Raw genomic sequence first — 22886 nt, 5'->3', positions numbered from 1 at the left:
CTTACGTAAACCTTGATAAAAGTTTTATTATCATGTGTTCAACTCTAGCCTAACCATATGGAATGCCTACACCAACTCCAGATTAGTACCCTTTAGCTCAAAATGTATCCAATCCATTGCAATAAAAAGATAGATCATTGACCTTTTGGCTCCACCACTGAATCCCGCCTATGCATATATAAATTAGGATCGGGAAGTGAAATATGATAATTATGAGTACGTGACAATTATAGTATCCATGCAATTATGGGGTAGAGTACTAATTACGAGTAGAATACAATTATTTGTGAATTAACTTCGAGACTCTCGTAATAATAATCAAAGAAGACATTTCCAACGAGGGGTTATGTTATGTGGTGCTTGAGACAAATGGGTTTGGAGGAGTTTCCAACATTTCGGTTGCGCCTTCCAACATCTGCACAACCTTTTTCATATTCGGGCGATCCGCGGGCTTCAGTTGTATACACCAAAGGGCAACAACAACCAACTTCCTTGCTATTTCATCTTCTTCCTCCATCACAACGACTCCAGCCCCAAGCTCATGTTGCATATTCACACGGTTATAAATCCATTCCGGGAAGTAAACTTGGCTCGTATGCTCCACATTCACATCGACATTCTTTCGCTTTCCCACCATCTCTAGCAGCAGCATTCCAAAGCTGTAAACATCCGACTTGTAGGATACATTCCCAAAGTTTCGAGACACTACTTCCGGTGCAATGTAACCCGCCGTGCCTCTAGCAGCCGCCATAGACACAATACTTTGATCCTTTGAGCAGAACTTTGCCAAACCAAAATCAGAAATCTTTGGCGTGAATTTGTGGTCCAAAAGAATATTGTGGGGCTTGATGTCGAAATGAAGGATGCGTTGATCGCAGCCTTGGTGCAAGTACTCGATGCCTCGAGCTATGCCCACAGCAATTTCATGCAATTTGCCCCATCCCAACTCGCAGGGCTTTGATTCCGAGGAGAAAATGATTTTTTCCAATGAGCCATTGGGCATGAACTCATAGACAAGAGCTCGCTTAAATCTTTCTGCGCAGAAGCCGAGAAGTCTGACCACATTAACATGGTGAACCCTCCCAATGGTGGCCACTTCATTGATGAATTCATCTCCGTTACTTTTGGAGGTCTCCAGTGCCTTGACGGCTACTGGAAGTCCATTGGGCAGCCTTCCTCTGTAAACACTTCCGAACCCTCCCTCTCCTAACTTTTCTCGAAAATGGTTGGTCATCTTCTTTAGGTCTGAGTAAGAGTATCTGTTGGGATTGAGAGATTGGTAGTTGCTCAAAAAATTTTCGACCTCATTCTGGTCTAATTCCCAGTGTCCTCCATATTTGTGATCCCAGTAATAGAAAGACACAGCAAGTATTGCTGACAAGACGATGGTCGCCATAATTCCTTCATTTCAAAATATGACAAGCCAAAGTGAGGGATCATCGAACATAATTGGCACCACAGAAACTGTTAAGTCAAATGCTGTAATCCAAACAGTGTTAATTTTCTTGATTTTTGTTTATCTAACAAGTTATAATAAAGGGAAAGAATTAAAAGAAATTTACCTACGATGGCAGCGCTGCTGAATCCCCCTATTTCAAAATTAAAAAGAAAACAAAGAAAGATGTGAATTGATAGCATAGATATATATATATATAGGGGTCGAGAGAGAGAGAGAGAGAAAAACTGTGCGTGGCGACCTTGGTTAAGGTGGGGAAGCTTGAGACAGGCCGTGGCGTTGGTTGTGGGGTTGCGGCCGCACAGCTGACCCCCAATGCAGGAACGGCAGTCGAAGGGAAGCTCCCATTCCAGTGTCAGGACCCTTGTAAAATTGAAATCGTAAGTGGAATAGCCTTCGTCGAGGGTGGCCGTCGTTTCGAGCCTGTTACAAAAAGGAAGCTCGGCGGCGAGGGACTCAACAGAATTGACTGCATAGATGTGAGCTGATTCAAATGTGCTCAAGCAATCAACGAGGAAGGAATCGCTGTTGTTATTGTAACCCTGAATTGAGGAGGCATCAGCGGAACTGCAGTTGAAAAGCGAGTAGTTTGAACTTCTGTCGTATTGGCGAAACGGAGAAGAGGAGAGATTGAAGGGGATGATGGTTCGGTTGATCAGGCATCCTTGTGGGTCGCTAATCTGCAGAAAATTCCGTATATAGTCGATTGACTGCACATAAAAGTCTCCTTCGTAGGGTAGATTGATAACAGTCTTGTTGTCTGCAGTACATCTAATCTCAAACCCAGGGACGCCGCAGATGGATTGTTGGTTCGCGTTCCTGAAGGGATACCTGATCTCAGGCTCCCCTTCTCTGCAATGGGCAATTGGGCACTCTTCAAAAAAGTCACCGACAGTAGCATCTGCGGCAGCTTCTGATAACAAAGCAAGCATGAGAAGAATCTGCCATGCTATTGTTCTATTCATGATAGAGCTAACGATCAGAACGGGGAAGATGATGCACCAGTTAGGAGGGTAAGGGAGACCAAGCAAGTTCACGTGATTCTGTTGCCCAAATTGCAAATTAAACAGTGTTTAGTATGCCAACACAGTTCAAAATGAAATATGATGCTACTGATGTCCTCAACATTATTTAAATTTTTGAAGACATCTATTTAAAGACCCATAAGGTTGTTGGTGAGAAAGAAATTCTAAAATAAACTAAAAGCTTTTTAAACTCCGCACAGCAGACTTCAGTTTGAGCTAGACTTGAAAATATCATGACATCAAGTTCATTAATTAATTCAAGTTCAAGTTGAGCATGAGCTAAACGGGATTCAAAGCACATTGGCGTTTAGTATCTTTAATAACTTTCGACATGTTTAAGTCCACAAAGCATATAGCCGGGGCGGCATTTGTAAGTTTTTTTTTTTTATTGACAAAAAGGTACCATGATCCAGATTCTTTTTCAATATAAATGAAATTATTATTGCCGAGTTCACATCTACTTCAAGTATAAAGTTACTCAACCAATTAATTTTAAAAAATTATGTCCAACTACTCGTCAAACAGCAGAATCAGAGCAGCAAATTCGTGATGAGTCTAAGGCTACATTTTGACAACAAATACACCCCTGCCTTATCCTCCAACGTCGTCCTTACAGATTTGCAAACCATTTGTAAGGGCTCTCAAGGATCAAACCATTTCTTGCATCTGCGCTCAGTTAGAAATTTAAGTTGACTCAGGAACTAAAAATTTATGCAGTACAGATTCAGAACGGTGAAATAGCTATTCCAAGGTGTAGGGTAATAATCAAATATCGTGTCCAAATTAAAATCCTTGAATTAGAAAAACACTGAATACACAATTAAAACCGACAAATCAAAACGCCCAAATGTACAATCAAAGGGGCAAATGGGAAAAAGCAGAAAACGAGAGAGAAGGAGACTCACCGCGGCGGAGATGAGCTGCACAGGCTACAGGCACGCTTGTCCTGCTGCTCATCCTGTTTCTAACGGGATCTTCCTTAAAGCAGACGACCGGCGGGAGAAAGTGGGGAAACGGCGGGAAGAAAAAGTGACGGGCGGGCTTTTTTTGGCAAAACCTAGATGATGCAGAGAGGAATTGCGTCACCGAACAAACGAAACAAGCTTATGCTACCTCTGTGACACAGCACCCCAGGCCTTATAGAACGGCAGAAGGACCTACAGCAACTCTTTTCTTTTCTGCAACGCATCATGACTATGTGCTGCAGAATTTCACTTATCTTGTTGACTGAAGCTCAGTTTTGACTTGGTAGGTTGTGAGTAGACGACGGGTTTTCACATGGTGGGCCAAGATCAATAATGCATGTGCCCGTCTTATCCAAGCGTCTTGCGATGCAACGCGATTGAGCAATCACTCGGTCTTCCCCAACGGGGTCCTTCCCTCTTTCTAGTCAATTACGCTTGCCCCTGTGAGTAGGGTCGGAGAAAAGAATTTCCTGCAGGGAAGGACAGGGACAGGTGTCCCAGGAAATGTTTTGGCGTTCCCCCAAATAAACCCACCTCAAATCTCATGAAACCCTCTTCCTTTCTCTCTGCTCTGCTCTCTCGCTCTCTCTCTGTGGAGTCGTAGGCAATGTGGCTTCAGTTGTTTGCAACCATCGCCTTGTTTGAAGCCTTCGTTCTGTTTTACGTAGATTACTATTCTTCTCCTCCTTATCGATCATACCGCAGGTGGGAGAATGGAACATGCAGCCCATCGTTCAGCACGGTGATTAAGGATCTCGTACCCCTTCAAACCCAAAGGATGCGTCTCTCTGGCTTCGAGCTTAACTGCCACAATAACACCAACCTACTCATCAACTCACTATGTATTACTCCAATTCAAGCAGATACAGGCCCTGAAGCTGCCTCCCAAGCTTTCCTTGATGTTCTCAGGTGGAACACCAAATAATGAATGATGTAGTATACAATCGATATGCGAAATTGAAGAGGAAGAAGTTACTTCTACACTGGGAAGTTCAATGGCCTGCCTGCGCAGGTAGTGGTCGAATGCATCTAATATGGTGAACGTCTGTATATGGTACAGTAATGGACTTAAAATTCTGTGAGGAATAGAGGATAGTAATGAAACATCAATACTTTCCTGTGAGCAATTTCCTGCACAGACTCTACACAAGGTGGTTTTTATAAATTGATGGTCAGCTATTTTATCATTTACATATTGGTGCTTTCTAAGAGTCTAAAATTTGCCCCAAAACTTTAAAAGCTTCACCATTATACAATACAATATTGATGTACTTTGTCCATATGTGTTAGTTTTTACAATGAAGTGATTTAAAATTTGTCACAAAAGATTTCAGTTTTTGGGAAAATTTGAGAAATGAGTTTATGTGACACTGTGGAAGATAATTCTACATTGAGGAATCTTTAATTATTTATAAGAAAAGCTCGTCGAGTGATTAATTGTTGTGGTTTTCTTCCTTCTAAAGCCTGCAACCGAACTTACTAAAAGGTGGGTTCGCAAATCAGGAGCACCAACCCGGTAGTATACTGAGTTGTTATATTAATATCCGAGTCAGTTCTAGATTGATGTAAGATATCGACATAACTATCTGTCGTCCATCATATGATTTGGAGAAAATTCTAGACCCCAACATTGCGCTTTGCATTTCAAGACCCCGTGATGTTGGCAATCCGATTCCAATCGATTTTACAACTTGAGATCATACTCCATAACTTTTAGGCGGATAGAAGTGGTTTAATTTAATTTAGCTAATTTCAACATATGTCAGTCAGACTTGGATTCACCCGATTATCGCCTAAAAAAATATGTAACATGGCATGTTATAATGTGCAATTGGATATTGGTAGCTGACACGGCTTCATAATGTATTGGTGAGACATGCAAATGAATTTGCTTATGTGTGTATTCGTAATATTAAGAGTGATGCATTGTCTTTAATTATGCTAAAAGTCGTGAAATGGTCATCTTAGTCGTGAGGTAAAATTAATAAAGGCTGGAATCAAGGATTGCTTGCGCCAATTTCTACCGGTACAGGTCGAAGCTAAGTAAAGAATACAAACTAATGATCGTCTTGAATAACAAGATATGGTTAGCTTCTTAGATCCAGAGATTGCTTTGAATTTGTTGACAACACTGATGCTTATGCGACAGGAGATTCCCCGTAACATGTTATCATGTGGAGAAGATTTAATCATGGTATTCTCATTGGAGATGCTTTCATGAAACAATCAAAAGTTTCTTTAAGCAGTTCGTCAATGGAATAAGCATATAGCCTTAAGGAAGCATCGAGTGTGTGTTTCGATCATTTCAACAATCTTTCACACGAGAAAAGGTTTAACAGCAGTAATACCGATCCATCTCCTTAAGAGACATTTGGATGCAAAATATGTGCATTCTTTTTTTTAATTTTTGGTGAGATGTTTGATTATAATTAAATTAGTTAAAAGAAATCAGTTAAACGAGTTAAAAGAAACAAGATAGTTTAAGGTAATCAAAACAAATTAAGCAAATTGATTCCGAGCTTGATGCTGTAAGAACTCAAACCTGTTCTATAGAGCTCGACTTGTTTGAGTTGGAGCTGAGCACAAGTTTTTAAAGTCGAGTCTAGCTCAAGTATGGTCAACTCGAGCAAGATTCGGCTCGTGGGCAGTCCTAGTTCCCAATAACATGGTTAAGTGAATTGATAGCATATTATATATATATATATATATATATATATATATATATATATATAGAGAGAGAGAGAGAGAGAGAGAGTGCGTGGCGACCTTGGTTAAGGTGGGGAGGCTTGAGACAGGCCGTCGCGTTGGTTGTGAGGTTGCGGCCGCACAGCTGACCCCCTTTGCAGGAACTGCAGTCGAAAGGAAGCTCCCATCTCAGTTTCAAGAACGTTGTTGTAAAATTTAAATCGTAAGTGGAATAGCTAGTAGAGTCGAGGCTGGCCGTCGTTTCCAGCCTGTTACAAAAAGGAGGCTCGGTGGCGAGGGACAAATCAGAATTGACCGCATAGATGTGAGCTGATTCAAATGTGCTCAAGCAATCGACAAGGAAGGAAGCGCTGGTGTTAAGGTAACCCTGAATTGAGGAGGCATCAGCGGAACTGCAGTTGAAAAGTGAAAAGTTTGAAATTTCGTAGTATCGGCGAAACGGAGAAGAGGAGAGATTGAAGGGGATGATGGTTCGGTTGATCAGGCATCCTTGTGGGTCGCTAATCTGCAGTTGGTTGTGTCTATAGTCGATTGACTGCACATAAAAGTCGCCTTCGTAGGGTAGATTGATGACAGTCCTGTTGTCTGCAGTACATCTGATCTCAAACCCAGGGACGCCGCAGATGGATTGTTGGTTCACCTTCCTGAAGGGATACCTGATCTCAGGCCCCCCTTCTCTGCAATGGGCAATTGGGCACTCTGCAAAAAAGTCGCCGACAGTAGCATCTGCGGCAGCTTCTGATAACAAAGCAAGCATGAGAAGAATCTGCCATGCTATTGTTGTATTCATGATAGAGCTAACGATCAGAACGGGGAAGCTGATAGCACCAGTTAGGAGGGGAAGGGAGACCAAGCAAGTTCACGTGGTTCTGTTGCCCAAATTGCAAATTAAACAGTGTTTAGTATGCCAATCACACAGTTCAAAATGAAATATGATGCTACTGATGTCCTCAACATTATTTAAAATTTTGAAGACATCTATTTGAAGATCCATAAGGTTGTTGGTGAGAAAGAAATTCTAAAATAAACTAAAAGCTTTTTAAATTCAACCCTGCTTGAGCACAGCAGACTTCAGTTGAGCCAGACTTGAAAGTATCATGACCTCAAGTTCATTAATTAATTCAAGTTCAAGTTGAGCATGAGCTAAACGCGACTCAAGGCACATTGGCGTTCGGAATCTTTAATAACTTTCGACATGTTTAAGTCCACAAAGCATATAGCCGGGGGCGCATTTTTTTATTGAAAAAAAGGTACTGCGATCCAGATTCTTTTTCAATATAAATGAAATTATTATTGCAGAGTTCACATCTACTTCAAGTATGAAGTTACTCTAACAGTTAATTTTAAAAAATTATGCCCGACTACTCGAAAAACAGCAGTACTTGAGACCAGAGCAGCAAATTCGTGATGAGTCTAAGGCTACATTTTGACAACAAATACACTCCTGCCTTATCCTCCAACGTTGTACTTTATGAACTTACAGATTTGCAAACCATTTGTAAGTGCTCTCAAGGATCAAACCATTTCACGCATCTGGGCTCAGTTAGAAATTTAAGATGACCCAGGAACTAAAAAATTTATGCAGTACAGATTCAGATCGGTGAAATAGATATTCCAAGGTGTAGCGCAATAATCAAATCATGTGTCCAAATTAAAATCCTTGAATAAAAAAAACCCTGAATCCAGATGTACAATCAAAGGGGTAAAAGGAAAGAAGCAGGAAAACGAGAGAGAAAGAGACTCACGCGGCGGCGACCCACGAAGATGTAGAGACGAAAGATAAAGATGAGGGGACGACGGCGGAGAAGAGCTATGCTACAGCAGGAGATGAGCTGCACAGGCCACACGCACGCTTATCCTGCTCCTCATCCTGTTTCTAACGGGATCTCCCTTAATAAAGCAGACGGCCGGCGGGAGAAAGGGGGGAAACGGCGGGAAGAAAAAGTGATGAGAGGGGTCTTTTTGGCAAAACCTAGATGATGCAGAGAGGCATTGCGTCACTAAACAAAAGAAACAATCATATGCTACTTCTGTAACACAACACCCCAAGCCTCGTAGAACGGCAGAAGGATCTACAGAAACTCTTTTCTGCAACGCACCATAACTCTGTGGTGAAGAATTTCACTAGTCTTGTCTTGTCTTGCACAGCTCCTTTGCCGGTTGAATCAGTTTTGACTTGGTCGGTCGCCAGTAGACAACGAGGTTTCACATGGTGGCCCAAGATCCTTACCTGTATGTGGTTAGTTTTTACAATGAAGTGATTTAAATTTTGTCAAAAAAAAAAACTTCAGTTCTTGTGAAAATTTGAGAAATGAGTATGTGTGACACTGTGAAAGATACTTCTACATCGAGAAATCTTTAATTATTTATAAGAAAAGCTCGTTGAGTGATTAATTGTTGTGGTTCTCATCCTTCTAAAGGCTGCAACCGAACTTACTAAAAGGTGGGTTCGCAAATCAGGAGCACCAACCCGGTAGTATTCGGGGTTGCTATATTGATATTAGAGACAGTTCAATAAAATATATGGATTGTTGTAAGATATGGGCCATAAGTATTTGTCGTCCATCATATGATTTGGAGAAAATTATAGACCCCAACATTGTGCTTTGAATTACTAGACCCCGTGATGTTCTCAATCTGATTCCAATCGATTTTACAACTTGAGATCATACTCCATAACTTTTAGGCGGATAGAAGTGGTTTAATTTAATTTAGCTAATTTCAACATATGTCAGTCAGACTTGGATTCACCCGATTATCGCCTAAAAAAATATGTAACATGGCATGTTATAATGTGCAATTGGATATTGGTAGCTGACACGGCTTCATAATGTATTGGTGAGACATGCAAATGAATTTGCTTATGTGTGTATTCGTAATATTAAGAGTGATGCATTGTCTTTAATTATGCTAAAAGTCGTGAAATGGTCATCTTAGTCGTGAGGTAAAATTAATAAAGGCTGGAATCAAGGATTGCTTGCGCCAAATTCTACCGGTACAGGTCGAAGCTAAGTAAAGAATACAAACTAATGATCGTCTTGAATAACAAGATATGGTTAGCTTCTTAGATCCAGAGATTGCTTTGAATTTGTTGACAACACTGATGCTCATGCGACAGGAGATTCCCCGTAACATGTTATCATGTGGAGAAGATTTAATCATGGTATTCTCATTGGAGATGCTTTCATGAAACAATCAAAAGTTTCTTTAAGCAGTTCGTCAATGGAATAAGCATATAGCCTTAAGGAAGCATCGAGTGTGTGTTTCGATCAGTTCAACAATCTTTCACACGAGAAAAGGTTTAACAGCAGTAATACCGATCCATCTATGTTGACCTTTCATGCACATTCTCTTATTTCTTTGTTCATGTTGATGATGGCTTGTACATGGAAGCACTTGTCCCATTCTGGAAGAACCCTTTATGGATTTGAAAACAAAATTTCTTGCGAAAGATCTTAGCAGACTTGTAGGAATCGAGCTTCTCTTCAACAAGGAAATAAGGTTTTTGTGTAAATTAAATGTGGCAAATAAGTTTCGCAAAGCCAATAGTGGGGAATTGCAAACTTATGGCGATAAGTGTGATACATAAGAGAAAGCAGAATAGAGACGAGGAAGAGTATTTTGAAGGTCCACGTTATCAGGAAGAGTATGACGGTTTGCTTGGAGTGTTGCAATATATTAGGACGCACGCGTTGTGATCTTCTGGTGTCAACCAGAATAGTGGATTTGTGCATATTCTACACATCAGCCATTTTCAATTCTTCAGGAAGGTAAACATGTACCGAGATATGCAAAGAGAGCGTCTGTCTTGGACTTCCATATCATTGGGTATAGCTATATGGAAATAAATCTGTGTTCCGTGAAGCAGATTTGAAAGACTGTCACATAAGAAGAATGTCAAGCAGAAGCATTTGCTCATTTCTTGAGAGTACCATCTTATATTGCAAATATGATGAGTTGGTCTTATAGCTCAACAAGTGGGTTGAAACCCCACACTCTTCCTCCTGTTGGGATAAAATGCGGATAAACACTAATCTACTAAAAAGGATTCAACAACGAAGTATAGCCCAAACCGATCATGCAAGAAGCAACAAAACAATGACCAAGCAATCACAAATGCACGAGAAGATTTTTACGTGAAAAACCCCTCAAAACAATGAGGGTAAAAACCACGGGGCACTACGACCCAAAACTCAATCCACTATAATCAATGATATAAGTTTTCCCACGAGGGGCTACACAAAGCCAACCCTCCAACAATAATATCTCACCAAAGCTAGATGAGAAAAACAAGGGAAAAATATCACCGATTGAATGCCCAAAGTGTGAATTAGGAGGAGATGCGTTCCGCCTCCTCGTTGGAATCGAATCTTGCTCTAGCCAAATGCTCGCAACCTTCTCTTCCTCTTCTCCTCTTTCTTTTTTTCTTCTCATTCTCTCCTCTCTTCTCCTCCTTCTCTCCTCTTGTTGTGCAGCCACGAAGAGAAGAGCACAAAAGAGAGCACACCTCTCTTTTCCCTAAAAACGAAACCCTAGAGAGAGAAAGAGAGAGACGTAAGAGGGATTGAGAGAGAGAGGGGGCACATCACGTGCCCTCCTTTTCTTCCGCCCGTCACTTAAGTGACAGGCCAGATCGGGTCCACTTGAGGCTGGACCCAACCCAACAAGCTCCCCCTCCAGCCTCAAGTGAGGGAACATTCCTGCAAAAAGAACAAAATTAATATACTTCCTTAAAGGCAGTCATCCCAACTAAGTCTCTACACATATCATGTTTCTCTTTAGGTAGAGACTTCGTCATCATATCTGCAGGATTATCATTTGTATGGATCTTATCAAGAACAAACTGCTTCGACTGTAGAACATCACGTATCCAATGATACCTCACGTCTATATGCTTTGACCTTGCATGAAAAGTAGAATTCTTTCTAAGGTGAATAGCACTCTGACTGTCACAGTAAAGCACATACTCGTCTTGACTAAACTGAAGTTCCTGCATGAACATCTTCATCCATAGAAGCTCCTTGCTCGCTTCTGTAGCGGCAATAAACTCTGCTTCAGTAGTAGATAATGCTACACATTTCTGAAGTCTGGATTGACAAGAAACTGCACCACCTGCATATGTCAATAAAAAACCAGATATAGATCTTCTCCTGTCAATGCTTTCATGAAACAATCAAAAGTTTCTTTAAGCAGTTCGTCAATGGAATAAGCATATAGCCTTAAGGAAGCATCGAGTGTGTGTTTCGATCAGTTCAACAATCTTTCACACGAGAAAAGGTTTAACAGCAGTAATACCGATCCATCTATGTTGACCTTTCATGCACATTCTCTTATTTCTTTGTTCATGTTGATGATGGCTTGTACATGGAAGCACTTGTCCCATTCTGGAAGAACCCTTTATGGATTTGAAAACAAAATTTCTTGCGAAAGATCTTAGCAGACTTGTAGGAATCGAGCTTCTCTTCAACAAGGAAATAAGGTTTTTGTGTAAATTAAATGTGGCAAATAAGTTTCGCAAAGCCAATAGTGGGGAATTGCAAACTTATGGCGATAAGTGTGATACATAAGAGAAAGCAGAATAGAGACGAGGAAGAGTATTTTGAAGGTCCACGTTATCAGGAAGAGTATGACGGTTTGCTTGGAGTGTTGCAATATATTAGGACGCACGCGTTGTGATCTTCTGGTGTCAACCAGAATAGTGGATTTGTGCATATTCTACACATCAGCCATTTTCAATTCTTCAAGAAGGTAAACATGTACCGAGATATGCAAAGAGAGCGTCTGTCTTGGACTTCCATATCATTGGGTATAGCTATATGGAAATAAATCTGTGTTCCGTGAAGCAGATTTGAAAGACTAAGAAGAATGTCAAGCAGAAGCATTTGCTCATTTCTTGAGAGTACCATCTTATATTGCAAATATGATGAGTTGGTCTTATAGCTCAACAAGTGGGCTGAAACCCCACACTCTTCCTCCTGTTGGGATAAAATGCGGATAAACACTAATCTACTAAAAAAGATTCAACAACGAAGTATAGTCCAAACCGATCATGCAAGAAGCAACAAAACAACGACCAAACAACCACAAATGCACGAGAAGATTTTTACGTGGAAAACCCCTCAAAACAATGAGGGTAAAAACCACGGGGCACTACGACCCAAAACTCAATCCACTATAATCAATGAGATAAGTTTTCCCACGAGGGGCTACACAAAGCCAACCCTCCAACAATAATATCTCACCAAAGCTAGATGAGAAAAACAAGGGAAAAATATCACCGATTGAATGCCCAAAGTGTGAATTAGGAGGAGATGCGTTCCGCCTCCTCGTTGGAATCGAATCTTGCTCTAGCCAAGTGTTCGCAACCTTCTCTTCCTCTTCTCCTCTTTCTTTTTTTCTTCTCATTCTCTCCTCTCTTCTCCTCCTTTTCTCCTCTTGTTGTGCAGCCACGAAGAGAAGAGCACAAAAGAGAGCACACCTCTCTTTTCCCTAAAAACGAAACCCTAGAGAGAGAAAGAGAGAGACGTAAGAGGGATTGAGAGAGAGAGGGGGCACATCGCGTGCCCTCCTTTTCTTCCGCCCGTCACTTAAGTGACGGGCCGGATCGGGTCCACTTGAGGCTGGACCCGACCCAACAAGCTCCCCCTCCAGCCTCAAGTGATGGAACATTCCTGCAAAAAGAACAAAATTAATATACTGCCTTAAAGGCAGTCATCCCAACTAAGTCTCTACACATATCATGTTTCTCTTTAGGTAGAGACTTTGTCATCATATCTGCAGGATTATCATTTGTATGGATCTTATCAAGAACAAACTGCTTCGACTGTAGAACATCACGTATCCAATGATACCTCACGTCTATATGCTTTGACCTTGCATGAAAAGTAGAATTCTTTCTAAGGTGAATAGCACTCTGACTGTCACAGTAAAGCACGTACTCGTCTTGACTAAACTGAAGTTCCTGCATGAACCTCTTCATCCATAGAAGCTCCTTGCTCGCCTCTGTAGCGGCAATAAACTCTGTTTCAGTAGTAGATAATGCTACACATTTCTAAAGTCTGGATTGTCAAGAAACTGCACCACTTGCATATGTCAATAAAAAACCAGATATAGATCTTCTCCTGTCAATGTCTCATGCCATGTCTGAATCTGTATAGCCAACAAGAATAGATTTTTCTGCTCCAAAACAAAGTGAAAAACTGCTAGTTCCACGAAGGTATCTCAAAATCCATTTAACTGTTTCCCAGTGTTTCTTTCCTAGATTTGAGACAAACCGACTAACAACTCCAACTGAATAAGCAATATCAGTTCTAGTACATACCATAGCATATATCAGACTACCTGTGACTGAGGCATGGGGAATCTTCTCCATATATTCCTTTTCTGAATCTGTCCTTGGACTCTGCTTGGTGCTCAACTTGAAATGCGCTGCAAGAGGGGTGCTAACAGGCTTTGCCTTGTCTATGTGAAATCTTTGAAGTACTTTTTCAATGTACTTCTCCTGAGATAGCCATAGCTTCTTCGACGTCCTATCTCGCGTGATCTTTATACCCAAAATTTGACTAGCAGGTCCCAAGTCTTTCATAGCAAAAGACTTGCTCAACTCCTTTTTCAAGCTTGAAAATCTCGAGATATTATTGCCAACAATAAGCATGTCATCAACAAAATGACAAAATCATTACCTGAGAATTTCTTCACAAAGACGCAGTGATGTGAAGTAGTCTTGGTGTAGCCATACTCCCCCATAAATGACTCGAACTTCTTGTACCACTGCCTAGGTGTCTGCTTCAGACCATACAAGCTTTTCTTTAATCTGCAAACATGGTTTTCTTTACCTTTTACAAGAAAACCTTCTGGCTGCATCATGTAAATTTCCTCATCAAGATCACCATGAAGAAAAGCTGTCTTCACATCCATCTGCTCGATCTCCAAATCAAGACTAGTTGCCAAACTAAGAACAACTCTGATAGATGACATCTTGACCACCGGTGAGAATATCTCGTCAAAGTCAACTCCTTTCCTCTGATTGAACCCCTTCACAACCAACCTAGCTTTGTATTTTGGGTTTAAAGAGTTTTCATCATGCTTCACTCTAAAAACTCATTTGTTTCTCAATGCCCTCTTGCCTTGGGGCAACTCCACAAGCTCGAAGGTGTGGTTGTCGTAAAGTGACTGCATCTCATTTTTTATAGCTTCCATCCACTTTTCATTGTGCACATCATGCATAGCTTCTTCATAGCATTCAGGCTCACCACTATTAGTCAGCAAAATATAGTCATGTGCGGGATATCTAGTTGAGGGACGTCGCTCCCTCGTGGATCTCTGCTACTGATCTACATTTGAGGAAGAACCCTCCAGATTATGATCATCATCTTTGTCATCTGAATTAGGAATATATGGCATGTCTACTCGTCATTCTCTATCATGTATCTGCCCAACAGCATCATCTGGCACTGCTCTTGAAGTATTCTGCAAGGGAATAGGGTCCACATCAACTAGCAAATAGCTGCTATGAGAAGAATCCTTTACTGCTTTCTGAATATCCTCAATATTCTAATCTTCAGCAAATACAACATCCCTGCTTCTGACAATCTTCTTCGCAACTGGATCATACAATCTGTAACCAAATTCATCATGGCCATAACCCAAAAACACGCACTGCCTGCTTTTTTATTCCAACTTTGACCTCTCATCCTTTGGTATATGCACAAATGCCCCACATCCAAATACACGTAAGTGCTCATAGGATACATCCTTTCCATACCAAACTCTGTTAGGAACATCACCATCCAAAGAAACATGTAGAGACAAGTTAATCACATAAGCAGCAGTATGTAAAGCTTCACACCAAAAGGAGTCAGATAACTTAGCTTCAGATAGGGGACATCTAACTCTCTCCATGAGTGTCCTGTTCATCCTTTCTGCCACGTCATTCAAAGGAGGAGTCTTAGGTGGAGTCTTCTGGTGCCTTATGCCATGAGATCTGCAATACTCATCAAATGGATCAATATACTCTCCCTCATTATCACTGCGAATATACTTCAACTTCTTTTTTTACTGTCTTTCAACCAGTGCATGAAAGTCCTTAAAAACACCAAGGACTTGGTCTTTCCTCTTCAAAGAATAGACCCAAACTTTCCTAGAAAAATCATCAATAAACGTGACAAAATAAAGTGCACCACCATGTGAACTTACTTTCATAGGACCGCATACATCTGTATGAACCAGCTCAAGTGCTTCTGACTTTCTGGAAGGTGGATGACTCTTGAAAGAGACCCGTGTCTGCTTCCCTGCAAAACAATGACTACATTTGTCAAGTTTAACCTTCTTTACATCTTGTAGAATATTCTTCTTGATCAAGAATTGCAGTCCCTTATCACTCATATGTCTCAGCCTCTTGTGCCACAACTCTATAGATTTCTCATCTTGTGTCACATGTACCATGTCTCTGAAAATTGACGTCTGCAAAGTATAAAGATTATTGTTGCATCTCTTGCCTCGAGCAATAATCAATGAACCTATGGTAAGCTTCCACTGGCTGTCACCAAATGTGTTGTGATACCCTTCTTCATCGAGCCTTCTTGCAGATATAAGGTTCAGATGCATGTCAGGTGCATGCCTCACATCTGTCAGCTTCAATAGAGCTCCATTCGCATTCTTCAAAATGACGTCGCGTTTGCCTACAACGTAAGACAAAGAACCATTACTCATTCTCAAAGTACCAAAATCACCAGAAATATATGAAGAGAAAAAATTCTTATGGGAAGTAACATGAAGAGTTGAACCACTATCAACAAGCCAACAAGTATCGTCTCTAGCAACATTAACCATGTTAGCATCACAAACAACAAACATTTCATGTTGTGCAGCAGTTGCGACATTGTCATCTCGGTCATTTTTCTTCTCCTGTTTCTCCCCAATTTTATTCTCCTTCTTCAGCTGGAAGCAGTACTTCTTTATGTATCCTTTCTTTCCACAGTGATGGCATTCTAAATTCTTATATCTCGATTTGGACTTGCTTCTGCTTTTATCTCTGCCCCTGTCACTCTTGAATTTACTCCTCCCCCTATTATCTGTGAAAAGAACCTCTGTCTGAGAAGAGCAAGCCTGAGATTTTCTTCTCATCTCCTCATTGAGAATACCTTACTTAACAGTCTCTAAAGAAACAACCCCATTAGCTGTAGAGTTAGTAAGCGAGACACTAAATGTCTCCCACAAATCAGGCAAATTAGCAAGCAATAATAATCTAAAAATCTCATCTTCAAATTTAATGCCCATACTGGATAACTGACTAATGACCCCCTGAAAATCATTTAGAAAATCTGACACTGAATTGCCCTCCCTGAATCTCAAATTCATCAATCTTTCCAGAAGAAATAATTTACTACTTCCTGTCTTGGAGGCATAAAGATTTTCTAATTTTGTCCACAAACTACATGCATGATTTTCATCTTGAATATGGTTATAAACATTTTCATCCACAAACTTGTTCATGTTCAAATTCTCATTCTTCGTCAGACTTAGAATCGGGCTTTTCTTTGGCAAAAACTGGAAGGTGCATAGCCTTCACATATAAGAGATCTTTCATCTTATTTTTCCATAGACTATAATTAGTCCCATTTAGACTAATCATACGGCTAGTACCAAAATCAATTTTGTTATCCACCATGTTGGCTCTGATACCACTTTGTTGGGATAAAATGCGGATAAACACTAATCTACTAAAAAAGATTCAACAACGAAGTATAGCCCAAACCGATCATGCAAGAAGCAACAAAACAACGACCAAGCAATCACAAATGCACGAGAAGATTTTTACGTGGAAAACCCCTCAAAACAATGAGGGTAAAAACCACGGGGTACTACGACCCAAAACTCAATCCACTATAATCAATGATATAAGTTTTCCCACGAGGGGCTACACAAAGCCAACCCTCCAACAATAATATCTCACCAAAGCTATATGAGAAAAACAAGGGAAAAATATCACCGATTGAATGCCCAAAGTGTGAATTAGGAGGAGATGCGTTCTGCCTCCTCGTTGGAATCGCATCTTGCTCTAGCCAAATGCTCGCAACCTTCTCTTCCTCTTCTCCTCTTTCTTTTCTTCTTCTCCTTCTCTCCTCTCTTCTCCTCCTTCTCTCCTCTTGTTGTGCAGCCACGAAGAGAAGAGCACAAAAGAGAGCACACCTCTCTTTTCCCAAAAAACGGAACCCTAGAGAGAGAAAGAGAGAGACGTAAGAGGGATTGAGAGAGAGAGGGGGCACATCGCGTGCCCTCCTTTTCTTCCGCCCGTGCCTGTCACTTAAGTGACGGGCCGGATTGGGTCCACTTGAGGCTGGACCCGACCCAACACCTCCCATCCCTTTACCCGGGCTTGTTTTCAGTGCTTGAATTAGACTCTTCCGCGATGTTAAACTCGTCATACGTCGACAGCTAATCTGATTCTTCCACGATCCAGTGCATCCACACGCACCAATATGTTCGCCCCATATGATCATCCTCCAAGACTGGACACAATTTCTTATGAATACTTAGTGATTAATCAATGACTTATCTAATTAAGCAATTTAGAGTGCTAAAGAGTAACCACTTAATCTGCTACCGTTAGTGCCTCCTGTTTCGCTTTTAATATAGAAATGGTAGTATGCAAAGGGCAGCCCTTTGTCCGCCTCACCATATAGAGGTAAACTTGAAGAGAATTGGGGGAAGGGAAGGTTTACAGGAACAAAGCATGTTAGCAGGAAGAGGAGGAACCGTTTTTAAGTGACTTACGAAGGTTATTCAGCAACTTTTTCGAGATATGAAAAGTTGGCAAATCTTCTCCAGATTTGCCGATTCAATGTGGAAATTGGGTAGCACTCCAAATAACTGTGCAGAATTTGCCCTTAAATAGTAGTAGCTAGTCCTGGCGAAGGACAGCTAAGCATAATTCTCATTTAGCTGTATTTGATTAAGGCTGAGCAGGCAGAGAATTTTCATGACAGATGTAAGATTGCTTAAGCTAGTGGAAAGTATTTTCTTTACCTTAAGAGGTGTTTGCCGTTTGGAAACACTTGAAAACCAGGATTTGGGGTGTTTTGATGCCATCAAATTTGGTTTTGAAGAAAACCTAGTTTTGACAGAACATGGTTAGTGGAAAATCTTGTCTCCTTTAGATTATTTAAAAACCGGGTTTTGATGTGTCACCCAAACCAAAAAAAAAAAAACGAAGTTTCTAAAACTCATTAGAAAACTTGGTTTTCATAAACCTAGCTTTTACAGAACTGGACTCGAGGAGGGCTCAGGGCCACTATCCAACAACTCTTGCCTAGCCTACATAATAGCTTATTTTCAGCTTCGGATTTGACAACCGTGTCTCTTCTTTCTTTATCATGTACATCACCATTTTTGCTAAGTACATGATAAGAGATTTTATTGGTATCTCTTAATGTAACATATTCATTTGTTGTGAAGAAATAATTGACCTGTTCCAATGGTTGCTGCAGTTAATAGTGCAATGTATCAATGTATTGCAGTGGAATCCGACTAAAAATGACAGACGGAAGTCAAATCGTATCTTAAGAAAAATTAGACTCCATAGTCTCAGTCTATGATTTTGTTGCTAATCGGTCTTTCCGTCGTGTGCATGTGAGTACAATAGGAAGGGATCGGTTGATTGATATTTTTCTCATTCTTCAGGTACCTTACTGTTGTACAGAATTTTCAATGAAAAACAAGAGTTTAAATTAGATGCCAATAGGCCTCTCTCCCACCCTTCCTCAGTCTTTTTCTCGTCCCAAGGGGCGTAGCGTACAGAGGGCTTTAGACATGCCAAGCTTTTATTGAAAAATAGTGGATACTGCCAAACTGCGAGCCTTGAAGAGCCAACACTTTTTCGTGATGAAAACATGAAGATATTTTTGGAACGAACTCGTGCCATGAAGCCTTTCCACTTTTTTTGGTTTTTTTTTTTTTCTTGGGGGGTTCACATAAACAGTGAACAAGGTTACGCAGTGTCTAATTTTGAATTCAGGACGAACTATCGATTATCACAATTAAGATGTTATAGTACTTTTAAAAGAGTAACGATTAGTTGGCAGTATCTAACGATACCCCGATGATACTTCAAAAAAAGTAGTGGAAGGAGGGAAACTCAATGGTTGCAAGACGGCAAGCCCACATGCCCGGCTAACACAGTCCATAACCAGGTACTGTTAAGGATAATTATGCTAAGAATTATCCTTCAACCGTTATAGATGAGACCCCAGCTTACGTTCAACAGCCAGCTTCTCCAATGCGCAATCACAGGGATACTAAATCTGCAGTTACATGAATATCCTCCATTTACTATTTTATATTGTATATGGCAAGTGTATCTTAGCTATAACGTCTCTGGAAATGTAACGTTAACATGTGTCAATATAAATAGACACTCACCCCACACGTCAAGTGTGTGACAGTGAGGCTTTTCTCCATCTTTGCCTTTATCCTAATATGGTATCAGAGCCATATCTCTAAAGAGTGCTTGCCTTTATTCCTCGTTTTCATTTTCTGCAATTTTCATTTGCTTTCGTCCGATTTATACCTAAATTTGTCATATTGCTGTGAACGCCCCAATCCTTGCGGAGTTGTCAAATATCTCTAAACAGGAGAAACACCTACTGTTCACGACGACAAAAACTACCGGCGTCATCGAATCCTGCCACTGCAACCGTCGAGCAAGAGTTCATCAATTTCCAGGCGTCTGGAGATTGTTCCTGCAAAAATTTCAGATCCTTTGGAGATTTCTTGAGGAAGCGCTCAATTTTTTTTAAGGTCTGCATGTAACCTGACCTTCTGTTCTACTCTGTTTTTTTTGTTTTACTGTGAACTGTCCACAGTAACAAAACTGGCCGGCGTCGGCGTTATCAAATCTTGGCTTTGCAACTGTCGAGCAGGAGTTCATAAGATTTCCAGGTGTTTGGAAATTGTTCATAGAAATTTTTAGAATTTTTGGAGATTTCTCCAAGAATTGTTTGATTTCTGAAGTATCGCCTAGTTCTGCCCTGTTTTTTTTTTTTCTAACCTGCTACCATCACCACCGTCTACGGGTGCTTCATCAAAACATCATTCTTTTGTTTTGGGATTTCCTACTTCTGTCCCAACCATCATCTGCAGGAACAGAGTTGCGACACCAGCAGTGACACCAGTAGTTGTCCTTCCGCTGAAAACCAATCGCTCTATTTTTGGTTTTGTTACTCATCCATGGCATCTCTTGCTGCTGCACAATGGAACGCTGCATCCAGCTTGGTCTCTATCAAGCTAAACAAAGACAACTATCTTTTTTGGAAAGGTCAGATCCAAACTGTAATGCGCTCCCAAGGACTCATGAAATATGTAGATGGGTCAATGTCTGCCCCATCAGAATACATTGAAACAGCCAACAACAGGATTGAAGCAAATCCCGCATATGAAACCTGGCATCGCTCAGATCAGCTAGCCTTGAGCTGGATCATGGCAACGGTTTCCGAACAAGTCCTTGGACAAATTCTCCACGTCGAAACAGCCCACGAAGCTTGGGTCGAATTGGAAAGGTCCTATGGTACGCACACTCCTCTCCGTATCATGATGCTCAAGAAGGAATTGAACTTTATAAAAAACGATGGTGGGGACATGGTTTCTTACTTAGACCGTGTGAAATCTCTTGCCAATACTCTCGCGGCTGCTGGACATCCAATATCAACACCAGATTTAGTTCAAATTACATTGAATGGGCTTCCCGAAGAGTATGAAAGCTTAGTCACTTCTGTTACTACCAGTACCACCATTGAAAACCTCACTTTCAATGGTCTATATGATTTGCTGCTGAACCAAGAAAAGAGAATTCAGATTCTCAAGTCAAAAAGGTCTGTATCCTATACATCCGAAAATACACAAGTTGCCTTTATGACTTACAGGGGACGAGGTAGAGCTAATTATCGTGGAAGAAGAGGAGGTCGCTTTCCATATCAAGGACGACAAAATAATTATAATCCTTTCAACGCTGATCCAAACAACAATGGAGGTCAAAACAAAGCAAAATCAATTGTCGAATGTCAATACTGTGGGAGAAAAGGACACACTGCAAAACATTGTTGGGACATTCCTAAAGCATTTTCTGCCATGACACTTGAAGAAGCCAAAGACGAAGCATGGTACCCAGACACTGGAGCCACAAATCATGTGACTATGGATGACTCTCAGATGACCGACAAACAAACCTACCAGGGTGGCGAAGGTATAATCGTAGGCAATGGTTCCTCTATTCCAATTTCTTATGTTGGGAATATGGTCATACAATCTAATGGTCGCAATTTTAATCTTTGTCGAGTTCTTCATGCACCCCAGATTACAAAAAATTTACTGTCTGTAAGTCAATTCACTTTACAGAACAATTGTTCTTTTGAGTTCACTCCCTTTGGATTCTATGTGAAGGATCTTCAAACAGGCGAAGTACTGGCACAGGGGTCGAGAACACGGGCAGGATTGTATGAGATCAGGCCATCAAACAAGCAAGTACTACTGGCAGACAAAAGTCACCGACCTGCGTCGTTTGATATATGGCACCAACGCTTGGGACACACAAATAAAAGGTCGATCGGAATTCTCCGTTCCAAAGGTTTTATTCAGTTTTCAAATAAAGAAGATGGAATCTGTGAAGGATGTCTTATTGGAAAAGCTCACAAATTGCCATTCAAATCAGCCTTGCACAAGTCGACTCGTCCTCTAGAGCTCCTCCATGTTGATGTCTGGGGTCCATCTCCATGTGAGTCAAGGGAAAATTTCAATTATTATATGCTTTTGGTAGATGACTACTCTCGTTTTGTTTGGTTATTTCCTCTCAAGTATAAGTCGGATGTGTTCAAACGATTTGTTGATTTCAAATCTATTGTTGAAAATCAGTTACAAGAGAAAATTAAAATTCTCCAATCAGATAATGGAGGAGAATTTACCAGCACTCAATTCGAAAGTTTTCTGGTCGATCATGGTATTTTCCATCGTTTTTCCTGCCCGTACACACCAGAACAAAATGGCTTAGTTGAAAGGAAACATAGGCATGTTGTGAAAATGGGACTTTGCATGCTTCACTGGTCTAAAATGCCATATCATTTTTGGGTTGATGCTTTTCGAACAGCAGTTTTCATCATAAATCGCTTACCCAGAAAACATGGCAGCCAACAAACGCCATATGAAATCTTATTCAAACATAGACCAGACTACTCTCTCTTCCGAATCTTTGGTTCTACATGTTATCCTGTGTTAACAGATTACAATAGACACAAGTTAGATCCCAAGACTAAAGCATGTGTTCTTATTGGATATGGTGTCAAGCATAAGGGGTATATGTGTTTTGATCCAAAAGAAAAGAAGACTTATATCAGTCGACATGTTTTCTTTGATGAAAACAAATTTGGATTCCAAGGACTAGAAACTGCTAGCAGTCATAACCCTGCTGATATTAATCTGTGGCGACTTTCTCTGATCAACCTAAGCCACCACCATCCTCACCTCCCACCTACCATCAACCAAGGTCCAAATCACCTTACTTCTATTCAATCAGACTTCACAAATGACACCTCTAGTCCATCTGAACCGACATCCCAACATCAAGAACCCATCACTTCTTCAACTCCCTCACCACCATCTACGTCCCACTCCCCCCCCACCGATCCATCACCTCCCCTATCCAATGACTCTATACCTTCTATACCTCCCATGACAGCACCTTCTCAC

The 22886-nt window shown here is 40.8% G+C and overlaps 1 protein-coding gene and 1 pseudogene across 1 annotated transcript; one reads left to right on the top strand and one right to left on the bottom strand.

Moving 5' to 3' along the window:
- The window catches only part of LOC116263971 (rust resistance kinase Lr10-like), a 39643-nt pseudogene that overhangs the window by 8848 nt on the left and 7909 nt on the right, over positions 1 to 22886 (top strand).
- Positions 218 to 3697, bottom strand: LOC116264346 (rust resistance kinase Lr10-like). Its single transcript, XM_050080573.1, has 3 exons — positions 3387 to 3697; positions 1563 to 2499; positions 218 to 1401 (listed from the first exon to the last, which is right to left on the bottom strand). The coding sequence occupies exons 2-3, from the start codon at positions 2419 to 2421 to the stop codon at positions 350 to 352; spliced, it is 1911 nt and encodes a 636-aa protein (XP_049936530.1). The 5' UTR covers positions 2422 to 2499; positions 3387 to 3697; the 3' UTR covers positions 218 to 349.

The sequence above is a fragment of the Nymphaea colorata genome, chromosome 11 (genome assembly GCF_008831285.2).
Source record: "Nymphaea colorata isolate Beijing-Zhang1983 chromosome 11, ASM883128v2, whole genome shotgun sequence".
NCBI classification, from domain to species: Eukaryota; Viridiplantae; Streptophyta; class Magnoliopsida; order Nymphaeales; family Nymphaeaceae; genus Nymphaea; species Nymphaea colorata.
Note: the sequence above shows the minus strand (reverse complement) of the source record. Positions and strands in the feature narration are given on the sequence as shown.